At 38.5% G+C, this 13,681-nt stretch overlaps 3 protein-coding genes across 3 annotated transcripts; all 3 read right to left on the minus strand.

Moving 5' to 3' along the window:
* Positions 1-1,634: 1,634 nt before the first annotated feature.
* On the minus strand, positions 1,635-3,439 carry LOC115668348 (uncharacterized). Its single transcript, XM_056307083.1, has 6 exons — positions 3,229-3,439; positions 2,967-3,096; positions 2,693-2,862; positions 2,330-2,606; positions 2,045-2,211; positions 1,635-1,932 (listed from the first exon to the last, which is right to left on the minus strand). Exons 1-6 carry the CDS (start codon positions 3,248-3,250, stop codon positions 1,787-1,789), a joined length of 912 nt encoding a protein of 303 aa, XP_056163058.1. The 5' UTR covers positions 3,251-3,439; the 3' UTR covers positions 1,635-1,786.
* A 4,443-nt stretch (positions 3,440-7,882) lies between these two features.
* LOC115668553 (BTB/POZ and MATH domain-containing protein 2-like) lies at positions 7,883-9,406 on the minus strand. The gene is made up of 5 exons (XM_030589995.2): positions 9,385-9,406; positions 9,129-9,258; positions 8,333-8,502; positions 8,098-8,244; positions 7,883-7,908 (listed from the first exon to the last, which is right to left on the minus strand). The coding sequence occupies exons 1-5, from the start codon at positions 9,404-9,406 to the stop codon at positions 7,883-7,885; spliced, it is 495 nt and encodes a 164-aa protein (XP_030445855.2).
* Positions 9,407-11,290: 1,884 nt separating this feature from the next.
* On the minus strand, positions 11,291-13,517 carry LOC115668915 (uncharacterized). The gene is made up of 6 exons (XM_056307082.1): positions 13,378-13,517; positions 13,043-13,172; positions 12,436-12,605; positions 12,070-12,343; positions 11,804-11,970; positions 11,291-11,536 (listed from the first exon to the last, which is right to left on the minus strand). The coding sequence occupies exons 1-6, from the start codon at positions 13,412-13,414 to the stop codon at positions 11,388-11,390; spliced, it is 927 nt and encodes a 308-aa protein (XP_056163057.1). The 5' UTR covers positions 13,415-13,517; the 3' UTR covers positions 11,291-11,387.
* Positions 13,518-13,681: the final 164 nt, after the last annotated feature.

Genomic DNA, 13,681 nt, shown 5'->3' on the forward strand with positions numbered 1-13,681 from the left:
AGGCATCATTGCACAATCTTTCTTAGTTTTTGAAATCACCTCGTGAACTTTTTATTTTCATTAGATTTGCTGATTTTTTTTTTCTCTCCGTAGCTATTAAATGTTACTATAGATGAATTACCTCGTTTTTTCTTACCATAATAATCTTCGTTGAATTTTTTAGCTCGCTCCATTGACAATGCATCCCTCTCAATTATTTGTATTTTTAACCTTCATTAATCATGTAATAGAGGTTTCCTCGTCAGTAATTACTATGCAAATAGAAAAATCAGCGACTACAACAAAAATTTATAGTACAGGAGCTATAATGCAGATGTGTCAAAGTTGAGAGAGATAAATCTGTAGTTTTTGACGGTCTATTATGAAACATTGCTAAAGTTCAAACTTTAAAGGGGATTTTAAGCGATTATCCCCAAAAAAATAATATTTAAATCGATACTTGTAGTTAAAGAGATGACATTTTATCCCAAAAAAAATATATTCATAATTTTTTCTTAGCTAGGGCACATATGATGCGTGACTACAAAGAAATCAACTACATTTGTTTTGGAAATAAAAACATCAAAAGTCCCATAAAAAGAAATATTTTGTTAATTCAATTTATAATTTTTTATTTGTTTTGAGAGGGCAATTTGCCCATAATATGACTTATTTATAGTTTATGAGCGGGGCAAAATCCAATTTAAAGGTCACATAGTGCAGCACTATTTAAGGACTTTTGAAATTTGTGGCAATGTGATCAAGTGGCACCACGGCATTTGTTTTTGGGTTAATACCATGAAAAACTCCAAACTGGTACATCTGTGACAAATTTACCCTAAACTATTTTTTTGATTGCAAAAAACCCCAAATTGGTACACCTGTGACAATTTTACCCCGAACTAGTTTTTTTATCACCAAAAATCCCAAACTAGTACACTTATGATAATTTTACCCTAAACTAATTTTTGAATCACAAAAAAATCCTAAACTGGTACACTTGTGACAAATTTACCCTTCGTTAGTTTCTGTTAAATTTTATTGTCAAATTGTTAAGTTTGATGACACGTGGTAGTTAATTGGTGTACCAATTTAAGGTTTTTCCCCTCTATTTGTCACAAGTTTATCAATTTGTGATTTTTTATGATATTAATCCAATTTAACGGATGCTAATAAAGGGTAAATTTGTCATAAATGTACAAGTTTGAGATTTTTGGTAGTCAAAAAATTAGTTTTGTGTTTTTTGTGGTCAAAAAATTAGTTTGGAGTAAAATTGTCACAAGTGCACCAGTGTAGGGTTTTTGGTAGTCAAAAAAATAGTTCGGGATAAATTTGTCACAGGTGTACCAGTTTGGGGTTTTTCGTGGTCAAAAAATTAGTTCGAGATAAAATTGTCACGGGTATACTAGTTTGGGATTTTTCGTGAGATTAACCCTTTGTTTTTTTATGATATGGACTGCAACTTTTTTTGGAATATCTTGGCCTCGTATGAATCGAATTAATTTTCTGTTATCCGATGCGATGTCTGTGGCAGCGAAAGGATGCCGCGAAAGCAACATGCATCAGGACATTGCGTTGCTGGAATTTAGCTCTTCTGCGGTCAGGTAACATTAGCGAACATGAACAGATAGGAGTATAGGATCAAAAACTTAGTGTGCTGCAAACAACAATAGATCAAAAGAGAGAAACATCAATCAACTAGTTGCAGAAGAACAATTCCACAAGTATACTGTCTTAAAACTATCAGCATAGTACACGGAGGAAACAGCAATAGAAAAAGTCTGATCATGAAACTGCATCGTATTCGTCATGTCAGTTTACCAGCAATGCCTAGGACGGTGACTTCGGCCTCAACAACGCATTCATCATTGACTAGGAAATCTCGAATGCTTTTTAGCAGAATAAAATTAGACCACCCCCATGAATAGGTTGAACTACTGAACCATCGTGAACCTGCAAAGTGAACATTTGGCCACATTAATTGATACAAACTACATATGGAACGACCGAGCGAAGGCCTTTGGAGAACAGGGAATTTATGATTCCTAATTTGTCATGATCATACCTTTGGGGCCCTCATAGACAGCACCATCTTGGCCTCTCAATGAAAAGCGGTACCTTGCGTTAACTTTCTGCTGAGGGGCTAGTTTCTCTGAATCTACCAGAAAAAGAAATATCGAAAGGCTTTTGTTCTTTGATCTCGAATCGCCCCTTGGATAGAGATGCACCTTCCTGAACAGATGAATAGTCGCATAACCATTAAAGATCCTAGAAAGCAGAAAAATCTACAAGCGGACACCAAAGATATCATTCCTACAGAAATTTAACAGATTCATGAAATTCAAGTTACCATTTCTGATCTCCAGCAAAAAATATATCGGAATAGCATGACTGTTCTACCAAACTTGAGAAATTTGGTATCTTCCATTCATGTGTCCGCGAGAAAGTACCCTTTTTTAGTGTTAGACATTCGCCTATGCCCGAGTTCTTGATGACAAAAACCTCCACTCCAAAAATGCAGGTGTCGTCAACAAGGTACCCGTTCAACTGATCCTTAAAAATTTCTAGAGGCACAAATCTTGGAATACCCCACTTGGACCTCATGGCGCGAAACCTCCTGGTACTCCCTTAATATCATAAGTGTAACTTTTTTAAAACTTATGCGGAAATGGTTACCTTGTTTTTCTCGAAATTAATATGTGGAAATGGTTACCTTGTTTTACCAAGTATGTGTCACGAATTTGATCAAACACAAAGAATCTAACGATTGCATTCACGTCCGAACCGACCTTCAAAGGACTGGTCTCGGAAACTGCCAGATATATAGACACATGACCTTGTCCATTTCCGCTCTTGTCTCCATTAGGATAGAGAATCAGTCTCCTGCAACAATCAGAGAACTTTACGTAGTTATAACTGCGGATCTCATTCAATCAGATAAATCATACACACATTGAGAGAGAGAGAGAGAGACAGAGAGAGCGCACCATTTGTGGCCTCCAGATTCAAACTCAATAGTTTCATACATGTCCATGTCGTTCTCTGAAAACAGAGAGAAGGACTCTATCTTGAACACATAATGTGCAGGTGAGACATCTGTGTACTCCGTAGTTATTCCTGCTCAGTTAAAATCAACCCCAATGAACAAATAGAGAGAAATCAACTGATGGGTTCATGCCCAAGAATCAAAAAATTGTCTGAGATACTTGGAAGTCAAGGCTTAGAGAAACTAGGAGCGAAACTACATACCATCATCAGCTTCGTCGTCCATTTCACTGTTTTAGTAGTTCCTCTTTGCTCTGTTTCTGGGACTTCGATTTTTGATGATTCTTGATGGTTTCTGGTCAGTGGAGTTACGTACTGAATGGAGGAAGAAATATATAAAGAGAGCTTTTCTTCTTCTTCTTCTTTTACCAAGATTCAGTCCTTTGGGAAAGGAGATTTAGTGATGAAATTGAGAAGAGAAGGGTGTGGCTTTCCAATTTCCTTTTCTTTTTCTGTGCTTAGGGCAAAATGTATTTGCCCCCGTTAGACCATCAATTTTTCTTTTGACTGGAAAAATAAGATGGTTAATATCACGAAAAATCATAAATTGATACACATGTGACAAATTTATCCTAGACTAATTTTTTGACCGTAAAAAACCTCAAACTGGTACATTTGTGATGAATTTAACCTCCGTTAGTTTTCCGTTAAATTTTGTTTTTTGGTCGATAGTTTTCCGTTAAATTAGATTTATCACAGGTGTACCAGTCTGTGGTTTTTCATGGTATTAATTCAAAATAAAATAAAAAACTAATGTACTAATACAAGCTTTTTTTATTGAAAGTACCAATGTGCAATTCTTAATCACGTAAAAGATTGTCTCGAGGCACTTGTTAAACATCCAAATAAAGAAAAATTTCTCATTTCCAAAGCGCCTTCTTTCTCAAGTTATGTACAATCATTATATAGAAAAAGAAAATTTTTCTTTATAAGGTACAATTAACCAATGTTACACTTACCTAAAAATAATTCGAATCTCTCAACTCGACCAATCTCCACGGATACATGCATTTGCGAACTCTGATTGGCTCTAAAACCAAGGATTTGGAAATATGCCTTTTATCTCGAAGGATTGTTGGAAAGTTTTGAAATGTTGGGCCGAAGAGACACATTAGATGACGTTCTATCAACCGCAAAGCTTTTTTTCAAAATTTGACCCTTTTTGTCTCATCGATGCGTGCTGTTTTACGGAATAATGAGTCCCTTTGACCCGTCGTAGAGGGTCTTGTTTTGCTTGGGCTTGATTCGATTTAATATACAAGTTTTCGAATTTTGTAGTAACCCTGCATTGGGTGCAAATGCACCGGGTGCATGACTAATCCTTCTACTCTTTGATATGCAGCACACTGAAAATTAAGAACATATTTGAAAATATTTTCTTTTAATACGTTTTTTAATATAAATTTAATAAGTGATAGATGTTTGAGGACGAAAATACCGAACTAATACTAATTGGTCGAACATGAGCCACGTGGAACGATTACGACATATGGTTTATCAAGTGGTAGTCCAGGGAGAAAAAATTGACAGACTATCGATAAAGTCACTCTCTTGTCATCAAGATGAGGGGGACATTACTAATTGGCACCGAAGTGTCTTCTTTATTTATGTTTTCTTGATAATACAATTTTAGTTCGTACGGGAAAAAGATTATGGGGCCATCATGTTCTTTTTTTCCGGGCCATCGTACTTTTTAGCTTTCTCAAAGTGGCTAGGAAGTGCTCTAGGATAAGCAACCTTCCTCACGATGTTTAAGTTAAATAACCTCGAGAAGTTACCTTCAAACTTCTCCGTGAAGCTTTGTGGATACTAGGAATAGCACTTTTCAAAATATTATAGAAATTAGAGGATTGGAAATTTCAAGAAAGAAGTTTATATTGTTTCGACGGATAAGTACACAAAAAATCCTAAAACTCGTTGAGAATGTACAATTGAGTTCTAGAATTTGCAAAAAGTGCAATCAAATCCTAAAATTTCTCAAATTGATGTAATTAAATTTCTACGTTAATTGGAAAACTTGGCGTTTTTAAACGTAATTTGGAGACATGTTGAGCTGTTAGGCGCCACATTAGAAAATAGGCCAAAAGCTTTTAAAATAATCTTTGATCATATCTATTCCTGTTGTGCAATTTTCGCTGAAGATCAAAAGAGTGGTAAGTATTTCGGTCACTCCTCTGGTACTCTGTCACGATCGTCCGGTCAGTGTCCGGTTCAGGTGGTGCTCGATGTCGTTTTGATATGACAAGTTGGCCTAACGCCAGGAGGGTGGGTCGATTGGGCCATGCATCTTGCAAGGAGGGGGGAGGAGCTACCGGCGTCATCGTCACTCGCTCGGTCGGGCGGGGCGTCGTAGGCCCGGCGTCATCGTCACTCGCTCTGATAGTCTTTGGAGGTGGGAGAGATCTGGAAGAAGAAAGACTCCTTTTTTGTTATTTTGTTTCTCAACTTTGCCACCATTTCCATCGTAATCTCGACTTTTTGCAAAGTTACAGATTATTTCCTTGATTTTAGACATCATTGCACAATCTTTATTAGTTTTTGAAATCACCTCGTGAACTTTTTATTTTCATTAGATTTGCTGATTTATTTTTGTCTCTTCGTAGCTATTAAATGTTAGGGAAAAAACCACCAAAAACCCCAAACTTTGCAATCTGTGACACATTTACCCCGAACTTTTTTTTGTGACACCAAAAACCCCGAACTTTGCTTTTTGTGACACATTTACCCAAATGTATTTAGTCCATGGGCATTTTCGTCTTTTTTACTTTTTCTTTTTGTTTCCTTCCGTGAGGGGGCCTCGCTGCGTCGAGCGAGGTTGCCCTCGCCGGATCCAGCTAGGGGGCCCTCGCCGGCGTCGAGCGAGGGCGGCCCTCGGCGGCGTCGGGCAAGGTTCGCCCTCACACAGGCGAGCGAGGCGGCCCTCGCCCAGACGCCGGCGAGGGTCGACCTCGCACGAGTCGGGCGAGGGCCGCCTCGCTCGCCCAAGGCGAGGGCAAACCTCGCCCGAGGGCGAGCGAGGGCCGCCTCGCCGGATCTGGCGAGGGCCACCCTCGCTCGACGCGGGCTAGGGCCCCCTCGCGGATCCGGCGAGGGCGGCCCTCGCCCGGGCACGGCAAGGCCCCTCGCCGGAAAGGAAAAAAAAAAAAAAAAAAAAAAGAAAAAGCAAAAGACGAAAATGCCCATGGACTAAATACATTGGGGTAAATGTGTCACAAAAAAGTAAAGTTCAGGGTTTTTGGTGTCACAAAAAAAAGTTCGGGGTAAATGTGTCACAGATGGCAAAGTTTGGGGTTTTTGGTGGTTTTTTCCCTAAATGTTACTATAGATGAATTAGCTCGTTTTCTCTCACCAAAATATTTTTGCTGATTTTTTTAGCTTCATTGACAATGCGTCCCTCTCTAATTGTTTTTTAACTTCATTAATCATGTAGTAGAGGTTTCCTCCTCATTAATTACTAAGTAAATAGAAAAATCAGCGACCACGACAAAAATTTAGAGTTCAGGAGCAAATGTGTCAACGTTAAGGGAGATAAATTTGTAGTTTTTAACGGTCTATTGTGAAACATTGCTAAAGTTCAAACTTTAAAGGAGATTTTGAGCGATTATCCCAAAAAAAATATTTAAATCGATATTTGTTGTTAAAGAGGTGCATTTTATAAGGGAGCCTTCTCAAGTTTTGTAGGTTTATAGAGTCAAAATTGGGAATCGGGGACGTATTCATAATTCTTTTCTTAGCTAGGGCACATATGATGCGTGACTACAAAGAAATCAACTATATTTTCTCTAGAAATAAAGACATCAAAAGTCCGATAAAAAGCAATATTTTGTTAATTTAATTTACAATTTTTTATTTCTTTTTTTGAGAGGGCAATTTGCCCATAATATGACTTATTTACAGTTTATGAAATATTTAACGGGGCAAAATCCAATTTGAAGGTCACATACTACAGCACTATATAAGGATTTCAAGGGAGTGTTTTTTGATATTCTTGGCAATGTGATCCTTCGAATAAATGTGGCACCACGGCATTTGTTTTTTGATGATATGGACTACAACTTTTTTTTGGAATATCTTAGCCTCGTATGAATCGAATTAATTTTCTGTTATCCAATACGATGTATGTGGCAGCGAAAGGATGCCGCAAAAGCAACATGCATCAGGACATTGCGTTGCTGGAATTTAGCTCTTCTGCGGTCGGGTCGGGTAATAGTAGCGAACATGAACAGACAGGAGTTTAGGATCAAAAACTTACTTTGCTGCAAACAACTGTAGATCAAAAGAGAGAAACATCATTCAACTAGTTGCAGAAGAGCAATTCCACAAGTTTAAGGTCTTAAAACTACTAGCATAGTATACGGAGGAAACAGCGGTAGAAATCATCTGATCATGAACTCGCATCGTATTTGTCATGTCAGTGTACCAGCAGCGCCTAGGACGGTGACTTTGGCCTCAACGGTGCATTCATCATCAACTAAGAAATCTTGAATGTTTTTTAGCGGCAAGAAACGACACCACCCCCACGAAGAGCTTGACCTACTGAACCATTGTGAGCCTGCAGAACGAACTGTTAGCAACATTAGTTGATACAAACTACATATGGAAAGAGTGAACGAAGGCCTTTGTAGAACAGGGAATTTATGATTCCTAGTTTGTCATGATAATACCTTTGGGGCCCTCATAGACAGCACCATCTTGGCCTCTCAGTGAAAAGCGGCACCTTGCGTTAACTTTCTGCTGAGGAGCTAGTTTCTCTGAATCTACCATACAAAGAAATATCGAAAGGCTTTTGTCCTTTGATCTCGAATCGCCCCTTGGATAGAGATGCACCTTCCTGAGCAGAGGAATAGTGGCATAACCATTAAAGATCATAGGAAGCAGAAAAATCTACAAACAGAAACGAAAGATATCACTCCTGCAGAAATTTAACAGATTCAACAAATTTAAGTTACCATTTCCGATCTCCAGCAAAAAATATTTTGGAATGGCATGACTGTGCTACCAAACTTGAGAAATTTGGTATCTTCCATTCGTGTCTACGTGAGGATGTACCCTTTTTTAGTGTTAGACATTCACCTATGCCCGAGTTCTTGATGACAAAGACCTCCACTCCAAAAATGCAGTCGACAAGGAATCCGTACGACCGATCCTTAAAAATTTCTAGAGGCACATATCTTGGAATACCCCACTTGGAACTCATCGCGCGAAGCCTCGTGCTGATCCCTTAATATCATAAGTGTAACTTTTTTAAAAGTCATAACCAAAGTTGCATTTAGCATTTTCCTTAAAATTAATATGCGGAAATGGTTACCTTGTTTTACCAAGTATATGTGGCGAATTTGATCAAACACAAAAAATCTAACGATTGCATTCACGTCCGAGCCGACCTTCAAAGGACTGGTCTCGGAAACTGCCAGATATATAGACACATGACCTTGTCCATTTCTGCTCTCGTCTCCATTGGGATAGAGAATCATTCTCCTGCAACAATAAGAGAACTTTACGTAATTATAAAAGTGGATCTCATAACAAGCCACTGTGTAACTTTACATAATTATAAAAGGGTTAAAATTCGAACCCTAATCTATGACCCAGGCTGGAATCATGTTAAACGGATCTCATTAATCAGACAAATCCACATTTAATTGTGTTTAAGTGCTACTTTGTGTGTTTTAGATTTATTTGCCCCACAATTGGTTCGCAAAAACCTCATACACAAAGTCTCAAATGAAATACTAATAAATGAAAGCTTAGAATTATGATTTTTCAATATAAAGTCTCTTCATAGGCAACTCTTCACGAAAGTCCACAAGTATTCCTTCGGAGAGGCTAGGAAAGCGAACAAATGCAACCCTTCGTAAAAGGTTGAAAACTGAACAAGTATAATCTCCGAAAGTTGTCTTGAAAAGACACATGTAAAATTCGGAATAAAATAAAATAAAAAATATATATAAATAAAATTCCGAATTTTCATAATTTCGAAAATTATTTAATAAACAAAAACAACCTTTCAACTAATAAAGATTAAGGAGATCTCATTCAATGGGAAATATCAGACAAATCAACACACACATTGAGTCCCACACACAGAGAGAGAGAGAGAGCACCATTTGTGGCCTCCAGATTCGAACTCATTAGTTTCATACATGTCCATGTCGTTCTCCGAAAACAGGGAGAAGGACTCTATCTTGAACACGTAATGTGCAGGTGAGACATCCGTGTACTCCGTAGTTATTCCTGCTTAGGTAAAACAACCCAATAAACACAGAGAAATCAACTGACATGTTTATGCCCAAAAACCACAAAATTGTCTGAGATACTTTTAAGTCCAGGCTTGGAGAAACTAGGAGCGAAACTACATACCATGGTCAGCTTCGTCGTACATTTTAGTAGTTCCTTCTTGTTCTGTTTCTGGGACTTCGACTTTTAATGATTCTTGATGGTTTGGGGTTACGTACTAGATGGAAGAAGAAATATATAAAGAGAGATGCTGCTTCTTCTTCTTCTTCTTTTACCAAGATTATGTTAGCGTGATATTTACTTGATTCTACATATATTTGAGGATTATGCATAATCTCATTTGATAGTACATATCATTGATTGATTTGGATTTGATATTATGTTTATCTTGTTACCTTAAGTAGCTATCCAATAAAGCCGATAAATAGGCTCACATACATCGAACAGAAAACTCTCCAAATTCCTCTCTTTCGCACCATTCTTAACACCGTCGCTCCAATTTTGAGAAAAGAGATATAGTGATGAAATTGAGAAGAGAAGGGTGTGGCGATAAAATTTCCTCCTATTTTTTTTCTCTGCTTAGTCGAAAAATGCATTAACTCCCGCTAGCCCACCAATTTTTCTTTTGACCGGAAAAATAAAATGAAAATTGCTCTACCAAGGTGAACTGTTGCCTTTTGGCTTACATTTTTAGGCGCCAGATCCGAAGAAGTTGCATGTGCTATTTTTAATCAGGTAAGACTGTCCGAAGGCACAAGTTAAACATCATAAAGAAAATTTTCAAATTTCCAAGGCGCCGTCTTTCTCACAACATGCACAATTAGTATGAAAAAAAAAGGAAAATATCTTTTTATAAGGTACGATTAACCAATGTTATAGTTACCAAGACTCTATTTATAACAAATCTCTCGGCTCGACCAATCTCCACGGATGCACGCGTTTGCTAACTCTGATTGGCTCTAAAATCAAGGATTTGGAAATATGCCTTTTCATTCCGAAGGATCATTGGAATGTTTTGCATTGTTGGGCCTAAAGAGACTCCTTAGATGACGGCCTATCATCCGCAAAACTTTTTTCAAAAACTCAACCGTTTTTGTCTCATCGATGTGCTGTTTTAGTGAATAACGAGTCCCTTTGATTCGTCGTAGAGGATTTTGTTTTGGTTGGGCTTTGATTCGATTTGATATTTAAGTTTTTGGATTTTGTAGCAACCCGGCATCGGGTGCGATGCACCGGGTGCATGACTAATCCTTCTATTCTTTGATATGCAGCACAGTGAATAGATTAAGAAAATATACCAAAAATAATGTTTTAATTCTACATTTATCTTTAATAAAAAAAATCCTACACCTATATCTAAAAATTAAACAAATGGCTAAATCTAATCCTAACCGTTTCCTAAACTATATGAACATCAATTAAATGAAACTCAACTAAATCTAATCCTCCGATCACCACAAATACGTACGTAGCAGAAAACACAGGAAACATTTATGTCGAGCGACACCCTCGGTAACTACTCTTCTCGGTTCTTTTCCTTTTTTTGAGATGCAAACAACAATCACGAGTGTTAATCTAGCAAAAATACTCAAAAGCTCATTTGGTTACACAACATGACTCAATGACAGAGATTCATGCTTTATACATTGATCTATATACGGCAGATAAGTTAACGAAGTGAATCCAGATTGAAGACTATATGTGCGCGTGAGATCAGATGAAAACGAGGCAGGCATAGTATTTGGAGGTTTCGGCCATAGTCTAAACCGCTGAGACCGGAGATAGAATGGATGCAATCAGCATGTACATCATGATTTAAGCAGGTTCAGGTTCAGGAAGATGCTTCTTAGCTGCGTATGCAATCTCACTCAAGCATTTTCACAAACACTTGGTGATCAATTTCTCTCCCGGGCTTGGGCCCTGGACCGAATGAGTAACGGCTGAAGCTTAGATCGATTTTAAATTCGATGGGCATGGGCAGTGTTGGAACAAATCAAAACCGGGCTGTGTGAATCGGGCCGCGATAAGGTGTCAACAAACACATCCAATCCATGTATTATTTGTCACGAGGAAAGAATTGCCGGTGATTGTCTGCTTATGAACACATCCAATACATATATTTGCTGTCATGGCAGTTTGCTAACTGTGCCGAGCACCGTGACTTCAGCCTCAATGACACATGGATCATCCTTCACGCGTTCCCAAACCGTTTTCAGCGGCAGGAAAGACGGCCAACCAAAGTCCACGTCGGAGCGACTGAACCATTTAGTACAAGCTGCAAAGTAGCAAAGACAAAGCAAATTAGCAGAAAATTACAGTTGGGAAATATGAGAGATTTCAGCGGTTTCTAACCATACGGACCACATGAACAAATCGAATTTGGTCCTTATTAACGGGTGCAATTTGTTTAGCAGTGTGCTGTGGTGAGAAGGAAGCTCCTCGTGGGATTGAAATTGGAATTACTCTGGACTTTCTTTTTGGGCTACTATTTACAATGCCCTTGAACTGTAGCGCTCGTCCACTTACGAGGACAAACACTCACCTTCGGGCTGATGGTGTACAACGTTGTTTGGGCCTTTTAACCGAATGACGAATCTCGCGTTCACTTTCTGACCAGAAGCCAAATTGTACGCCTCGTATAAATGGAGAAACATCGAAAGGTTTTGGCCCTTGTTAGCCGAATCACCACGCGGGAATAGCCACACATACCTGCGAAAGGATTGAAAATAGTGATAAATAGATAGTACAAACGATAAATCAACAAAAAGAAGAGTTATCATTGAAAGGAAGTTTGTAAATAGGAGCTACCATTTATGGACTCCAACGGTGAATTCATCAGAGTAAAGATAGTCTGACCGGCCTGAGAGCCTCGATATCTTCCATTCATAAGTATACGATGTGCTCTCCTTTAGCGTCCTCACACATTCGCCAACTCCCAAACTCTTGATGATGAAAACATCCACACCGAAGACACAGGTGTCGTCCACAAGGTATCCGTTTGACGGGTCGGCGAAAATTTTCAACGGCATGTATCTCGGAACTCCCCATTCGGCTTTCAACGCGTGAAACCTCGTGACTCTCCCTTCAAATTCACAAGCAAAGATTCGTCGATTCGATATTAGTCTTCAGAAGGTGACAATATCTTACCTCTTGCTATCATTACTGAGCTTTTACCTTGTTCAGTTAAATATCTATCGCAGATATGATCATACAAAGAGAACCTGACGGCCACGTGAATCGCCCTATCAAGTTGGAAAGGACTCGTCCCAGAAACCGCCAGATATATGGAGATGTGATCTTCTCCGTTTCGGCTCTTGTCTCCATTGGGATAGAGGATCAGTTTCCTGCAGAATCGAGATGCTTCCGTGAATTCGAGCACGGAACATACATGAAAAGTTTCCAATTTGAGTCAACAATAATTATTCTTGGAATTTGTGAACTGCTACAGCTTCTGAATGCTGAATCAACACTATTTGCACAACAATCTCTTCATCATAAAAAAGATTACCTTATTCTGTATGAATTTACAAAACTAAAAAGGGTTCAAACATTGGATTCTTAAGCAGTAACAAAATTTAATGCCTGTAAAGTATTTAAACCATCTTCTGGAAGAAAGGCCTAAATTTGGAGCATAGCCGTAGGATTCCGTATAAGGAACAATCTCTTCAAGAATAAATTGATCGATGTTTATGGCCAGAGATGTCGAACCACTGTATGTAGTTTTTTTAATGCCTCTGAATGTGAGAAGGGGAGGGGGAGACTAGAGAGAAGAGGAATGAACCAGTTATAGCCTCCTGCTTCAAACTCGTTTGATTCATACTTCTCCTTGTTGTTCTTCGCGAACAAAGAGAAAGACTCAATCTTGAGCACATAATGCGCCGGTGCAACATCTCTGATCTCCTTCGTCATTACTGCATCGACCAAAACCAGAAAAAACCAATCAACCGATGAGTTCTAATAGTTCCTTGGAGCCCGAGTGCAAACTATATCCAAGACACCAAGTTATTCATATAGCAATTGAAAATTTCCATGTACATTGACATTCTTCTTACCACAAATAAGAGAGAAACTCATGCAACACATGAACTATATGGGGTTATATTTGAGGGGACATACCGAGGCCGGCTTCTCTGTATATCTCGGAAGAAGTCATTTTCAAAGTTGGAGATTTTCAACTCGATCCGAAGTTTCGAGTGTTGATTGAATGATGGTTTTAGAGGTAATCAACGAAGATTATTTATAGTGACAGCTTGCGTTCTTCGTTTCCATGGTGCAGTTGCTTCATTCTCTTGCTTATTGCAGGTTGCTTTATTCTGAAATTGTACCATTTGGGAGTTGAGAAGGGCAAGGGGAAGAACGGTCTGACTCTATCCAAATTCTTTGCTTTTTCCATCTGTATCAATTCACTAGATTCTTGGAT

Source organism: Syzygium oleosum, unplaced genomic scaffold (genome assembly GCF_021117445.2).
Source record: "Syzygium oleosum isolate NSW1041296 unplaced genomic scaffold, Sole_v2.1 Sole_v2.49, whole genome shotgun sequence".
NCBI lineage: Eukaryota > Viridiplantae > Streptophyta > Magnoliopsida > Myrtales > Myrtaceae > Syzygium > Syzygium oleosum.

Excerpts from the sequence above, each read along its gene's own strand:
- LOC115668348 (XM_056307083.1), bottom strand. The coding sequence starts at position 3,250 with ATGGACGACGAAGCTGATGATG. Across the intron at positions 2,607-2,692 it reads CACATACTTGGTAAAACAAG|GGAGTACCAGGAGGTTTCGC; the intron begins GTAACCATTTCC and ends TATGATATTAAG. Across the intron at positions 1,933-2,044 it reads TGTCTATGAGGGCCCCAAAG|GTTCACGATGGTTCAGTAGT; the intron begins GTATGATCATGA and ends TTCACTTTGCAG.
- LOC115668553 (XM_030589995.2), bottom strand. The coding sequence starts at position 9,406 with ATGTACGACGAAGCTGACCATG. Across the intron at positions 9,259-9,384 it reads GTACGACGAAGCTGACCATG|GAATAACTACGGAGTACACG; the intron begins GTATGTAGTTTC and ends TTACCTAAGCAG. Across the intron at positions 8,245-8,332 it reads CATATACTTGGTAAAACAAG|GGATCAGCACGAGGCTTCGC; the intron begins GTAACCATTTCC and ends TATGATATTAAG.
- LOC115668915 (XM_056307082.1), bottom strand. The coding sequence starts at position 13,414 with ATGACTTCTTCCGAGATATACAGAGAAGCCGGCCTCG. Across the intron at positions 11,971-12,069 it reads ACCGTTGGAGTCCATAAATG|GTATGTGTGGCTATTCCCGC; the intron begins GTAGCTCCTATT and ends ATCCTTTCGCAG. Across the intron at positions 11,537-11,803 it reads TGTACACCATCAGCCCGAAG|CTTGTACTAAATGGTTCAGT; the intron begins GTGAGTGTTTGT and ends GCTACTTTGCAG.